At 39.2% G+C, this 15,642-nt stretch overlaps 1 protein-coding gene across 2 annotated transcripts in view; it reads left to right on the forward strand.

Moving 5' to 3' along the window:
• Nucleotides 1-8,536: 8,536 nt before the first annotated feature.
• Nucleotides 8,537-15,642, forward strand: part of SLC9A3 (solute carrier family 9 member A3) — a 53,111-nt gene continuing 46,005 nt past the window's right edge. The window contains exon 1 of one of the 2 annotated variants that reach the window (XM_042044124.1): nt 8,537-9,086. In XM_042044124.1, coding sequence (XP_041900058.1) covers nt 8,897-9,086 — 190 coding nt within the window. In that variant the 5' untranslated portion in view covers nt 8,537-8,896. The remainder of the gene's footprint in view (nt 9,087-15,642) is intronic. The other variant, XM_042044121.1, reaches the window with a different exon arrangement.

The raw sequence follows: 15,642 nt of genomic DNA on the forward strand, positions 1-15,642 counted from the left end.
TTTAAAATCATTTTACTGAATCTCAATAAGGAACATGTTAGCTTTACTTCTCATTGATTCCTCTTTTCACAGTAAAAGTTAAGTGAAATATAAATAAGCAGAAGTAAAAATGAAAAGCTTAGTTATGCACTGTTTCCTACTCTGTCTTAATATTCATATTAATATCAAGAACAGTAAGTCTATAAATTTATCTGGATCTCTAAAATAATTCTTGATGCTTGCTTTTATAGACACTCAAGAGCTCTAGGACTCAGAGAAGGAAAAATTAAAGCAAGACATTTATGAGACAGGAGGCATAGGGAAAAGTAGAATTTTGGTGATGCCCAAGTATGATCCTGGTTTCCCACTCTTGCAGGGAATATGCTTAGGACATGTGAATATTTACCTCAACTTAATGCAGGAGCACCACATGCTCAGTGTTCATCTTGTCAAGGTGCTAAGTTATTTTTTGTAGACTGCAAGGATCTGTGGGGACAAGGACTATTGAAAAAGCAGAGAGAGAATCAGGCTGAAAGAAGGCCAAAAGAGGAGCAGCTCATCTTCTTTAATATTTTCATCAGTGCTTTTAGCATCCACAAATGATTGCTGATAATGCAAACTTTGGAGTCATCATCCATATAAAGGAAGACTGTATTGAAAGGATATGGTGATACTGAGGACTCAGGTAGTTTTAACATAATGAAAAGAAAGGTATACAATGGCAATACAGTAATCAGCTAGAGGTTCATTCACTGGAATCAGTGGAAAAGAGTAGGACTTGGGTATATTACTGGATTTCAGGGTGAGTATTGTGATAAGTTCTGGGATGTACCCATTGGGAACAAATACCAGTCACTTGTGCTTCAGGCCATATTTTTGTGATGAGGAAGTATTGTTGCCAGCCTACAAAGCTTAGCAAAACTTCACTTGTGTGTGTCCTGGTTGGCTCTGTTCAAGAAGGATTAATTAAAACTTCTTTTGAAGTGTATGATTTGATTTAAAGGGTAAAAAACAATAGAAGAAGAAACAGTGTTAAAGGACAATACTCACACAAGAATAAATAGGTTGTGAGCTTCCAGATTAAGTTTAGGCTAGAAATTATATGGATATGCTTAACCAGCAGAGAGTACTTGAGATAAGGTTCTCAAGACAATGTGTGGCAGGAAATATGCAACGTGGTGCCTGTAGTCCCTGGATTTAGTGACCAGGGCAGCCCTCATAGTCTCATCTTTCTGTATCTCTCTTCAGTATTACCTGCATTTCCACAAATTTTTCTTCACATTTTAAGACGAGAGTACAGTCCATAAAGATTGATGATGTCCTGAACCAAGGTTAAGCTAGTGATGGCCTTTCAGAACAAGTACCTCTGATTTTAGTGTCACCTCACTTCAGCACTACAGTGAGCAGAAATGGCTTATCAAAGGCCCCATCAAGGAAATAGAAGGAAAATTGTAAGAATGTGCACCCAGAGGCCAAATGATAGGATTGAATCCTTAGTCCCAGGAAGAAAATTTTCAGCAGCTCCCAAAACTGGATGCATGCCTGTGTCATCATATCAAACAGTGTGAACAAGGTGGTACAACAGTTAAAATTTAGAAAGGTTTCCCAAATTATGTGTTTACTATGTAGATTCTTATTTCATGTATGAGATGAAATTAATACTTCTTCTCTGCAACTGTTCAGCTTATTTTTCTCTATTTCCAATAGTGTGACTTTGTAGGAAACAGCAGTTTAAAATACATTAGTCTGAAAAAGCCTGGATCCACTGCTTAATTTTATTTATACAGCTTCATGGGAATAATGTTCTTGTCATTTCCTTTCTTGTTTTCACTTTAAAGTTTTCATGTTTTTATTCTAAATAGTATTCTTGAAAATTCACTAATAATATTTCTAATCAAGGCATCCTGATGCCAAAAATTTCCCATAGCAGATTGATGTAGTTGGTTATTAAATATAATACTATCAAATAATTTTGCATATTTGGACAACATCCCTCTTCCTGTTTGTTTACTTACTCATTTACTGACCTGAGTCAGTTTATGGCTGCTATTTTGGTAATGTGGAAGTGCATGTTATGTATACTCTCCACCTTGCGGCCTTTGGAACTTCAGTGAGATAAGCAGCAATCCAGTTCAGATTCCCTCAATTCAAAGTGGAGTGCCCTTCGACTTCAAAGAATCTCTGTCACTTTTTACACCAGTAGCGACAGACTGTCTCTTCCCATTCCGCTCCACTGCTGTCCAATGGACTGCGAAACAAGTACAGCATTCCTTTTAAATTGACATTTGAAATAAGACCTACAAACTTCTCCAAATTGATTGTAACTTTTAGTGCAGATTTGTGTAATAATATAATAACTGGTTTTAATAACCCAAACTGGAGAAAAAGTAGTTTTCTTTTTTTTTTCCCTCAAAAATTGAAGTTTCAGCAATTGCTTTTGCTTCAGTGCAGAATAAAATAAAATCAGAACGATGTTAACGTCTTCTGAGTCATGATAAGGGCATTCACCTGAAATATATGAAATTCAAGGTTATGTCTTTGCACTAAACTAGGCAGATTCTTGACGTTGTCAGTTCTGAAGTTTTTCCTTCCTCTGTGACTTTAGCCAGGAACACCATTCTGATCATGTGAAGACTTCCAAAAGACAGATTTATAAGAATAGGTATGGTCCACTTAAATGTTTGGGTTTTAGTAAACTGGAATTAACTAATGAAAATCCCCACTACTATTTAATTGTTCTTAAATAGCAACAGGTTTTAAAGTACACGTCAACAACAAAGTAGTATCGCCTGCCATTTATGTCTTTTTTTGTTGATAAAATTGCCATAATCAATACCTTAGGCCATAAATTGTGTTGGCAGTTCGAGTTTTTTTTGGCATCATAATTAATTTATTTGACTCTTTGGTTTATGTAATTTAAGTTCAAAGTAATTGCTAAGTATTACAATATTATTGCTGCTCCTCAGCCAAGGTTCACTTTTTCCTTTAGCACAATTTAGATAAAGAAATTTTGCACTCACAAAATCTCAACTGCCTTGTAGAAATATTTCACAGGAAAATTCCTTTATGTGCAATAACAGAGGAAAGGCTTAGGTTGGGTGTTTTGCCATTGGGAAGCATCTTAAAGGTAGGAATAGCTTTAAACTATCATCAGATCCAAGATGCTTAAAGGAAGCCCTGTGCACACAGGTGACTGAGTGCCCTCAAGGCCAGGCAGACCACAGGGCCACTCCTTCTGCTGGAATTAGTTTTGGATTGCAACAGAGAGGTAAATTTACTCCTGTGGCTGGGTTTTCAGATACTGGTTAAACCATCCACGTCCACCCCATGACCTACCAGTTGAAGCAAGTATGAATCACTGCAGGGCAGTAGCTGCTGCCAGATGAGCAGACCTCAGCACATAATTCATGGAGGGCAGGGACAGCGGGACACACTCTGGGGAGCCTGGTGGGGGGTGTCTCCACCTTCAGGTATCACAGGTGATTTTGAACAATCAATCTATGTCCAGCCAAAACAGGAGCACTGGGGATGGTGTATTGAATCAGGAGTGGCTTTAGGTGAAATCAGCTGAACTTTTTCATGTGAACATGCACACATTTAGCTAGGCAGGGGAGGCATGAATGATGGATTTCACAGAGGCATGGTGTATGGAGAATCTGGAAAAGGAAAGACTCCCTCTCCACAGATCAGCCAAAAATTAAGACCAAGAAACATCAGAGCCTACTTATAAGAAATAAGTGTAAAATTATCATGCTAGCAATAGAAATTATTCTACTTAGCTGCCTTTGTTATTTAAGAGTCTTTCTGTTTTTCCTAAGATTAATCTGTTTTACTTTTCCTCTCGGGTTAAGCTACAGGAACCTGAATACCTGTACACAGAAACAATTCCGAGATGCTCCTTTAGTTTCCTTTTTTGTCCACCGGATCTCTGAAATCTGTGGTTACCATTTCTGTCCCAGTCTTCCCCCAGCTTTTTTAGCATAAAACCAAATGATGATTTTTTAAGATCAGCAAATACAATATCCATTATGACTAGAAAACCAGTAGTCACTTGTGTCGTGTGTCTAGTATAAGCACTTGTGTTGGTCAGGCTGATGTGAGTACCTGGAAGGAGGATATGTGGTGAAAAATGACAAAGCTGAATTGGAAGGGATAGAGAGAGAATCGTATCTTAAGTATTGGGTTGAAACATCATACACAAATTGCATTTTGGGTGTTCCTTAGTTCTCACTATTAGGGATTTTTGGTAAGTATTGATAGAAGACATGCATGAAAAGGAAAGAGAACAGAAGCATGGTGAACAAAGAACAGAGAAATACAAGTGGGATGTCAATAACATGGGAATGAGATGAGTACAATAGGGAAAGTGTGGAAGGTGCAGACTGTCACAGGTGGAAATCTCGGTCACCTTTGACTTGTAGCAAGCCCAGAAGAGTCCTAATAAACAATAGAAGAAATTTCCTTGAAATTGGAACTGAAAGAAAGAGTACTTTTAATACACATGGCATTTTATAAAAATATGTGGGTTTTTTTCCTGAACATAAATGATAAAAAGTATCAGGTGTCTGGTGATATGTAACAACTTCTTTTTCTGTCCCATTCCCTTTTCACTGTTTATTGCACTGAGAGCTCACACAGATATAATCCCTTATGGACAGGACTCTCCTTAATGAAGGTCCTGGGCTGTGTCAAGGTTTGTAATTCATACTGTACTACTCCTCCTAGATTAGTTTCTAATCTACTATAAATGTGGGGGTTCATTAAAAACAGTAATAGCAACAACACACCAGAAAAATCTCACAGTCTGCCTAAAATGTCTGCCAGTTTCAGAAACATTTGAGGCTAAAAATGAAGGTTCTGGTAAGAATCCCCTTCACTTACTATCATTAAAGTGAATCTTGTCTTGAAATGAGTCATGAAGAATTCAGCTAATTTCCTCTTCCACCCTACTTCCCAGCCAAACCTATTTCCAACTACCTCTCTGATTAATTCGTCCTCACCCTAGTCTTCATCTTATTCACTTTAACTGGTAGGTGTGTGGGCTGAATTACTATACTTTCTAATGTAATTTCAGAGGTTCATTTTTATAATGTTGTAACATAGTGCTCTGCAACATCACTTAGTCCAGCAGTATTTGTCCAACTCCTTGCAGCATAAACTTGCACAGCTGCACTCATTTCACTTGGAGAGTGGTTGGTAAAATGTCAGCTGTTGAATCAAGTAAATTCGCTATAAATTAATGTGGTTCTGCATTCATCTGCATACAAACCACATTAATTTTCACCAAATCATACAGTTACATTGGTACAATGGCATTCACAATAATTACTGTTCTATTTAACTATACAGTTGGCATTATGGCATAAAAATATATACTGGAACTATATTCCATTCAAATCTTAACCTGCTCATGCATTTAACAGACATTAATATAAAAAGAGTATGTTTTCTTGAGGAAAGACAGGAGTCATAACAAGTGATTTATGATGGTTCATGTTGCATCAGGAGATTTTTCACGCTTGACTTGCCAAATCTTTGCTATTTATTCATTTATTTTTCCTTTCATCAGAGTTCCCAGTTTGACAGGGATGTGCTTCTTAATTTCACATCACCTTAAACAGATTTGTGGCAAATGCTAATATTAAAAGTTAATTGTAACTTCTACATCTAAATTAGCATAATTGAAATACTGTGTGTGCTTTCTGGAGAAAATGGATACAGTTTTAAGGATTTTTCTAACTGAAATTGTCTTTTACCTCAGCTTTGATAAAATCGCCAAGAAGTAGTCTTTACAGGACACAGATCATGTGAAGGGTATATAAGATACTTGTATAACACACTAAGATACTCATAATTCTTTCCTTTAAGCCATTATTTACACAATATTTCCAGAAATGACAATGTGGAGTTCAGTCAGTTGCTTAAAAAAAAAAAAAGACTCAGGACACAACACCATTATTTTTATAGTCGGTAGAAATTTTCCTTGAGCAGTCTTTCTGGAAGTCAGGAAATATCAGCTGTTGTGTGATATGGTATCTTTACTGCAAGCATAATACTCAACCAATGCTTTTTGTTACTGATACAGAGTCAGGTTATAGGAAACTATGTAAGGGCTTCCATAAAGAACATACAAGAAAATGGACTCTAATAATAAATACTTATATTCAAATGTGTTCTTGTACAAGTACATATTTTGTACATGAGCTTATGTGTACTCAGTGAACTTTTGGTTTAGCATATATTGATGTACCTGTAGGAGATTCATGATTGTCAGTCCTTTCCTCTGTCCTCTCTGTGTCCTGCTGAAATATTAATGAATTACACAACAATTCCCTGATATCAATAGTCATTTGATACCCTGTCAACTTAAAAATGATCCATAAGCAGTCACAAATAAACTTTGAACCATTAACTTGTTGTTGTTAAAAGAAATACAGTGTTGGCATTTTAACAGTGTTGTAAACCTTGTTTTTAGAAAATGGTACTCACAACTTTTTTTCCTTAATACTGATTTCCTCCACCAGCAAACTCAGAATTGGCATCTAACTTTGGTTACTGTTGTCATGGGTAGAACATCGCCTACAGGCAATCACAGGCATGATCTCAACTGCTGCTCCTCCAAGCCACTGCTTATCTCTAGAAAAGACCCACCAGAGAAGGCTTTCTCATTTTTCTAGCTCTGCTGCAGGTATTCTTGGTCTATGACACATTTAATAACAACCATCTGAACAACATGGCTAGCTTCAGCACTTTAAATAGAAAGATATTTGCTAACCCAGTTAGCATTTTGTGGAACTAGATTTGGGAAGAATCATGAATGTAAGATGGAACACTGGCAGTTGTGGTGCCCTTTTATTAGCTGCAGCTGAAATGTTTAATTGGTGTATGAGGATACTTGGAATAAGTTGTGACAGTAAAAACAGTGCTGACAGCTTGTCTCTCCTGAAGTTCATTCTCCTAATGCAAGCAAACAGAATTCACGTTAATGACTGGGAACTACTACTCTCCACAGGGCTCAGCAGCAGATGATCAGCAGCTACCTACTTCCAGCTGCAGTTTTCTCTCTCTACTGGAAATGAACAAAATTGTTACTCAGGCATTGGCAACAGCCATTTGTAGAACAGTTACAGAACTTAGGAGCAAATTCTAAACATTTGAGTGCCCAAGACATGCTCTGAAAAAGATAAAAATAATATAGATAGAATTTGTTGTTAGACACAGAAGAATTCTTCAGGTCTTTTTCTACAACATTTACTGAATATAAAGGAGCTTTTTTTTTTGTCTGTCGTGCTTCCTAAAAAGAGTTGCCAATTCTGTCTTCAGATTCGCTCCTACTTTAAAAAATTCCCACATAATTTTCTTTCCCTTAAATAATGAAGACAAAGGAAATAAAGCCCTTAAGATATTTCATTGTTTGAAGACAGTTGGTCCAATTTGGCGCCTGCACTTGCTTTGAGGTAATAATGACATTAACATTCCATGGAAATTTATAGATTTAATTAACTAGCTAATTGATTTATAGTGTCTGTGCAGGACAGATGACTATGAAAAAGTACGTAGCTCTTCTCCTTAGTGATTGAAATAACCAAAATAATTTCTCTGTCTTCCAATAATTTTAAAGGAGAGCTTTATCCTGTTTGTTTTGTACCTCCTGATAAAACCAGCTGTCATGTTAAGTAGTGTTTTTCCACAGAAAGTCACAGAAGGTGTGGACTGCACGCAGATTGTTTTGGAGCACACAAGAGAGAAGAGGAGTTGCTGCTGCTGCTGCTGCTGCTGCTGCTGCTGTGTGGAAGGGTGTCCTAAGTTCTGCCCTTCGGGAACAGGATGCTTTGCTGCCCTTTTACTGCAGGGTGATGATTATTATGGGTCCACCGGCCTGCAGCAAATAACGTGGACCATCTGTGATAGCAGGCAAATGTTATCAGCAAGAAAGGAGGCTTTAGGGGGAGAGTAGAACCTCCTAAAAGGTCTCACGGTGTAAGCATTAAAAAACAAACAAACAAACAAACAACAGAGTTTTTAATATAGCACATCTTAACAAGCAGCTGCAAGCAGAAGTGGAAAGCCATATGTTGCCTGCTGGTGTCCTTTCACCGAACACGGTGAGAAGAGGTGCTCTCTGGTGAACAGAAGGAAAAGTTGGTCTGAGAAACCTGCTGCTGTGCACTCGGTGAGCTAGATCGAGCTCAGAAGGGGACTCGAGGCTGAGAAGCAGAAAAGTTTCCTCAGTGACATTTCCTCATTTCCTCAGTGACAACCTGCCGGGAGAGTGGGGCTGAAGGAGGGAGGCTGATACAAAAGCATCCAAAGCGCCCGAACGGAGACCTGTGGATGTCCTGCGCACCCGACTACGGTGTGGGCGCGGACCCCGAGCTCCCTTAGGACACGCCCGCGGGAGCGCCCCAGCTCCGGGCCGCTGCTATCCGCTGCCCAGCTGCCCACGGCCGCTGCGGACAGAGCCCAGAGCCTGCGACCAGCCCCCGGGCCCAGCGGGGCCGAGCGGAGCTGCCCGCCGACCTCCCGGGCGCTCTGTCAGTCAGGGCATCGCCGTCCCCGCACGGCAGCCTCTGCGGGAGCGGCGGGAGGCTCCGCCTCCGCCCGATCGGGAGCAGCCTGATAAAGGCAGGTGCGGGCGAGCAGCGGGACCCCAGCTCGAAGCATCTGCTTGTGCACGGAGCCCCTGACCCGCCCTTTGCCGCTCCGCGCAAGGCGACTCCTGGGGCAGCCGGTGCGGGACGGGACGGGACAGGACAGGAGGGGACCCTCCAGTTGCCGGCCGCGCGCGCCGCTGTCCCGCCGTCCTCAGCCGTCCGGCGCGTCTCTGCGAAGGGACAAGGACCTCGCCCCCAAGGACGTCCGAAGAGGCGGGATCTCTCCGGGAAGGGGAAGCAGGATTTTGTTGTGTGGCTTGAAGATGAGGCAGGTATCTGGAGTGGCGCTCCTCCTGGGGCTGATGGCTCTCCCAGCGGCGCTGGGACAGAGAAGCTCGGAAAGCCCTAAAAATAGCAGCCAAAGCTTTGCCATCGTCTCTTTCAAATGGGATCACGTCAAGGAGCCGTATATCATTGCACTCTGGATACTTGTGGCCAGCTTGGCCAAAATCGGTGAGTCCGGAGTTACATATTAATACATGTCCTCTCCCTTTCCCTTCCCCCTTGCCCTCTCCCATCCAACGTAAATGAAGAAAGCTTATCATAGGTCCGCTGACCCGTTTTTAGGGGGTTTACTGTACTCTGTCCTGATTTCATAATACTGCCCTACACGGTGCTTAGCAGTGTGATTTTCCCCAGCCTCGAGGGGTTACCTAATTCATTTTCACCGACAGTGACTGTGGCTTCTGCATCTGACTCCTTGTAAACCCTTGCAATTCCTTGAGACCTTGTATTCCTGTTGCTCCCAGGAAAAACTTTTTTTGCAAAAGTGAAACAGAAATCGTGCTTTATTGCTTACACAATACCTATTCCAATTTATGATATGCTTTTCTCCTGATTATGATTGTTAGCTGTATCTGCTGGTAACATCAAAAATAAACACTGAAAACTACACATATGAACTCAGCGTTGTCTGCTTTGATGTGCATTGCTGAATTAGTGAAAGAGCATAGTTCATAGAGAAAGGTAACATGTATTATCAGACCATCTGATGTAGCTGAAAAAAATACAAGCTTTAGAGCACCCATAATTTTCTTCAATAAGTGAAGTGGAATAAATGAAAAGCCAGGACTTAGCCTAACTTCAGTGTAGTTTAAATGAATTTATACGAATGCTCCAACTCTTGTGTTCTGAGCTTTGTGACTTTTCCAAAAGCAATCTTGTATCAATAATGCAGTTTGCTGAACTAGAAAAGTCACTGTTTAATTGGAATGCATTTTACCTGATTAATGGTATTACTTTCAGTCCTTTTTCCTTCGGATCTAAAAACAGATGTTCAGTTTGGCTGACACTGTAAATGCCATTTTCATTTTCAATAAATCTTTTCTATAATCAGTCTCATCTCAGAAGATCAGCCAAAAATCCTACTAAAGACTTTTTTGAACTTGTACTGTTAATACTAATTTGGTATACCAGAATCACATTTCATGGATTTTTCATGCCACAGAGAATGAAAGATGTAAAAAGGTGTACTTAGGTATATTCTGTCTAGCACGTAAGATAAGCATTGTGAGACTTGTCTCCAAACCCAAATTAAGCATTTCAAAAATGAGTAGTGTGTTATAAGTAGGGGTGATATTGTACATCATTTTCCAGCAATGTTTGCATCTTGGGTTTTGCTTGATTAACCATAGATATATAACTAAATGCCTTTATCTGAACCTGTTTGATTCCACCATGCAAATAGTTTGTATTCAGACAGTTGCTGCATCACCTAGATTACATAACAGACAATTATGTTTTAATTGACTTTTATTGATGAGTTTTAGCAATTAGAAAGCTGGGGAAACCATATACAGGAAAAAACTGACAACACTGAGTACCTATAAAATTGTGCTGAATAAACCAATAAACAGGCTGCTTGTTTGAACCTTCTTCTTGAGATACTCTTCTAAGGAAGTATAGTTACTAAGGCCTTGTGCTATTCAGGCTTTGCTGTTCTGTACATGTGGCACAGTTGTACAGTGTAATATTAGTGGTGCACAACCATATCTTTTTATGTCCAAAACCCAATGAACCTAAGAACAGGACAGTTAGATTGTACTATATTTAAATTGCAATGGCCTGGATTGAGATTAGTTGAGATTAAGATGAGCCATTTTACCATGAAGTCCTTGATATAAACTCTTGATAAAGCACTTGTTGTCAGGAGCTGAGTGATGCTGATTCTGTTTTTAAATTCTTTGTACTTCTTTCACAGCTGCACAGAGCATGTCACTTACTAGTAGATCATACCTATCATCAGCTCCATCGCTTTTCTTCCCTAAAGCTCTCAAGCTTTGTTCTTTTCTCTCTTTACATTTGTATTTGTGATCCCATACTACTCTGGACATGGTTTCTGAAGAACCAATGGATAACTGCTGTATTCCCCTGAGAGCCTATGAATGCCTCTGCTTTTCCCACCAGTCACAAATAACACACAGAAAAGCAAGAATGTACACTCACTGTTCAACAGCTTCTTAAAGAAGAAATCATGAGGGTGTTCATGTAGGTCTGTGAGAAACGGAACTGAAAAAAATAGCTTTTGGGGCCTCTGCCTGCCTTGGTGTGTCAAGGGTTCTGGAAAGTAGGTCAGAAATCGATGAGATTTTGAATTGCAGAAGCCCTATGCTGGATCAGAGAAGGTTTGCATATTCAAAAAGCAGACAGAAAATAATTGAGAAAAAAAAATAGAACATCTGTCCTAGGGTTCCTTTACTACCTGAAGGAGGGCAATTGTAGTGGAGTCAAAACACTGGTTTTGCTGTGGGTTTTCCAGCAGGGGAGGAGCTGTTCTTATACATTCAAGCTCACTTCTCCATGGCTACAGGAACTGGGAGAGTTATTTTACTGATGGATGATAGACAAGTGAGTCAGCAGAAAGTGTTCTAGGAATTGCAGTTGGTATCTGGGCATAAATGTGTATGAGAATACTTTGCTTTCTCTTGAATTAGAATTGCCTTAGTGGTGTGGTGTTTATTTGGGTTTTTGTTATTTTGGGGGTTTTTTTTAGATTTGTTTTGTTGCATTTGTGTGGAAGTTTGTGTTTTTTGTAAAAAACAAGTTTTAGTTCATGATGTTACATGATGGGGGGAAGCATTTTTGTATTAAGAGATTTTTGCAGGCTTTCTGGGGCTTGATGTTCATGTCATGTACAAGGTATTCTGCAACATAAACTATTGTATGTTAAATCTCGTAAGTATCCCAAATACATGAAGAAGTGCCTAGTGTTTTGGGCTTTTGGAGAAGGAAACTGCTCTTTTAGTTTAGTCTAGTTTTTGGTCAACTCTAATTATTGCTACAAATGAAACTCTGGAAGAAGAGTTTTCATGCAGTTGGCTTTCATGCATTATAGAAAATAAAAAGTTTGTGCCTTCTATGAAACTTCTGATGCATCTTGGTCTACTGTTCTACATATTCTAATTGATTTGATTTGACTCTCTTAATCTGAAATATTTCAGCTCTTCATTCTTCCACTTCAAATGGAACATTCTTAAGGTTCACAATGTCCCACTGTGGCTAATGATCTTTATTTCCTCTTTTGATAGGCTCTCTTATCTCTACAGAGGAGTATCCTTGTGGGATAGGGCCAATAAATTACTTACATGTGTAAATCTAAGCCAGAAAAGCATCTTATCTACACGAAGAAGGTACATGAGGTACAGCTGAGAACCCTCCTAGTGGACTTAGATGTCCACTTCCTGGTATCTCAGTATATCCAGATGAAATAAGCAATATGACTGAAAAAGAATAACGTCCAAATGCATACATGTGTGCATTTATAGCTACAGACAGTACGGACATTTCCTACTGTAGCCCTGTGGGTAAAGGATGTGCCATTTTTAAACAACATGCTTACACAATATAGTTCTGGTTTAAGATGAAAGACACTTGTACACTGACCAGACTCTCATGTGCTTTCTAAGTTCACTTGGCCATGTGCTCTCCTTCTTCTTTATATGTCTTTCACAGAACACATATTGAAAATAATCTTTGAATAAACAGATGCATAGAAGATACAAACAATATTTTGGCAGTAAAGCCTCTACAGAAAGAGGTAAAAGTAGGTGGAAAATCAGAAAACTTTGGAAACAAGTAGAAGAAGGAAAGGAATAATGAGCTCAGAAGCTAAAAATGGCTAAGAGATGAAATATTTTAATGCTGAACATTGCATGCCATTTTTTGAGGGTATTTCTCAGGCCATGTCAAGTGCAAAAAAAAAAAAAAAAAAAAAAAAAAAGGAAAGAAAGAAAGAAAAAAAAATGCTTTCCACTTGGGGGATATCCAGTACAGGCTTCTATATGTGTTCAAAATCCTAGGAAACAGAGAGGGATTTTATTTATATCTTCATTGGCGGTTATGTTGGGGAAATAATGAAATTCCTTCTTGCAGTTTAAATCCTCTTGTGTACTATAACACCTTTATAACATTTTTTCAACATTTTTACAGAAGGATAGGTAATTGTCCCAAAGTAAAAAAAGAGCCCTACAAAGCATTCTTTCTGTCTGTCTGGCCCCATGGATTTGCTCAGTGTGTGCAGATAAGCAACTGGAAGAAACGGTGGGAGAGTGAGTGACTATGAACAAGAATGAGGAAGGGTACACAGCCTTTTCATCATCTGAGTCAAACCTCTTGCCAGCTGTTTTTATTGGTATAGGTTATGCTGAGTCTAAGAATGTCACAAAAGCTCTTTTTTTTTAGTTTTTTATTTATGTGTAGTTGCACACAAATTCTAAAGGCTTTTATATTAGAAATTAAAAAGTGGGAGTGAAATTTGAATCCAGGGCAGCTGGTAAATCTGTCTTCAGGAATACCACAATGCTTTGGAGGAGGGGAAGAAGTGATTCAATAACAGTGAACAAACACTTAGGAGAAGGCTGGTGAAGATACTGTGTCAGATGGACTTTTTGAGTCCATCAGCTCTTGAGACCTCAGGAGGACACGAGCTGCAGAGCACAATGCATCTCTAAGCTTAGAAATATTGGTCCCCACAAACAGTCTAGTTTCTGCATGCCTGGGCTCCTTCACATTGTCTCAAACTACCCTGAGAAAGGAGCTCTTTAGAGTATTTTGTTAACACAAACAATTGCTGTGGAGAATTTTAAGCATGTTAGGGATGGGCTAGGGAAGGAACTGTGAAATGCAGGTCTAACCACCCATCTAATTTAGACTCCTGGGGCAATATTTTCTTTGAAGAAATCAATAACCCTCCCTCCAAAGCAAACTGTCAAAACAAAAGCGCATTTGACTCCAAAGTTCCTCCTCCTGGCTCTCTAGCTCCTGGAAAGTGTCAGTTACATAGAAAAACTGATTTAGGGTATTATTTTAATAAAATAAAAAATGTGGGACCAGCTCTTCTGTTGGCAATTCTTCGGTAAATGACATCGTTAGGAAGAAATGTTGAAGGATGCTTAGCAGAATTTTACTGGGTGTATTTAACTGAAAATGGAGTTAGAGATTGAAAGGTGACGATATCACCAGATCCTGCGAAGTTTAAACTGTCATGATTGTAGTGCTTGTTAAAAGCTGCTTTCATTAGCAGGTGATAATTTGGAAAAAGTCTTTGCATTGTGACTTAGGACGTCTGGACTTGGTTATCTTCCCCCATGTCCTGACAAAGATAAGAAGGGAAAACTGCATCTTTTACCTTTATTGTGAAGTCAGTAGAAGCTGAAACATGTTAGCACACCTAGAACAGAGGCACATGCATTTCCTCCCCGGATATGCATAGAAACACTATAAAACTGTGCTGGCAACTGTTATATATCTGCAGTGTCTTCATCTTTGTAAGATGCTGTATTTCCTTTTGCAAAGTTCTGTGTAGAATACCTGTGAGCTAGGAATGTTAAGTACTGTAAAATCTCTGTCTTCTAAAGAATTACCTTTTGTATCTAACATTTTATATGTTTTAGGCAGCTGAAAAGAACATTTCCAACATAGAATAATAGCTTTGCATTTCCAATCGTGGGAACAACAGTGTGAGCCATATTTTTATTAAATTTATCATCTATAAGTGACTGCCTATTCCCACATTTTATTTCCATTTTACTCTTGTGCCTTACTCATCCTTTTCCTGTACTTCCTGTCTCCCTGTAACACACATCTATCTTCTTCCCCCTCCCCCTCCGAGTCTTGCAAGTCTCAAGTCTTAATTATTTAGAGCAGGGAAGAAGATATCAAGATAGTATAATTTGACAAGATTCAGATTACATCCCCTGACGAATAGCAAATGTACAATGGCAACTTGTGTGAATTACATAAGAAAACAATGGCATTTTGAGAATGGCCCTGAATTGAATACAGTTCAGGCATGCATACCTAAGAAAGGATCTCTGCCATCAATTACTTTCAGGCACCTGTGTGCAAAGTGCTCGGCGTTCTCTGCAGAACAATGGAATCCTTTTAATATTGTAGTCTTAGGATTGTTGAAACCATTGATTTACTGTCTTCAGAGCTAAAGCCACTTATTACCAAGAGTGATCTACAAACCCCCGAAGCGACTGTAAATCTCTCATGTGGTAATGCAGCAGACCACAGCCCCTCTAGAAATAAGGGCAAGCAGAAAACCCTTTGAGGTGTACAGAGGTTCTACAAGTGAAAGGCTTTGGAGGTCCCCCTTTGTTTTTGTGGACCTTTGTGTATTAGAGACGCTTAGCAAGGAAGCTGGTACTGGAAATCTTGAAGTATTACTTGATTTGATACGTACAGCCAAAAGCCCATCAAAAATCAGTAGTTTTACCACAAGTTTGCTTTAAGAAATGTCTGGAATCCAACTAAAAGGCTTCTTTCCCCGGTACTTACCACCGTTTTAATTGCTCTGAATTAAAGGGGTAATGGATTACTGAGTTCTTCTGTATCTTTCGTATGGCTCGCTCTATTCCAAGATGTTGAGTCCAAAGTCATAGGAGAGTATTTCTTATCTAAGTATTCTTTTGTTTTTTCAGGGAAATGACTCTGATTTTTCTCCTCTTTCTGCAGTAGTGCAGTTAAACTAATGGCCTGAAGAAATAGAGGCTTTAATTGTTAGTCA

The sequence above is a fragment of the Corvus kubaryi genome, unplaced genomic scaffold, assembly GCF_017639235.1.
Source record: "Corvus kubaryi isolate FWS band 111438036 unplaced genomic scaffold, C.kubaryi_AGA036_p1.0 37398, whole genome shotgun sequence".
NCBI classification, from domain to species: domain Eukaryota; kingdom Metazoa; phylum Chordata; class Aves; order Passeriformes; family Corvidae; genus Corvus; species Corvus kubaryi.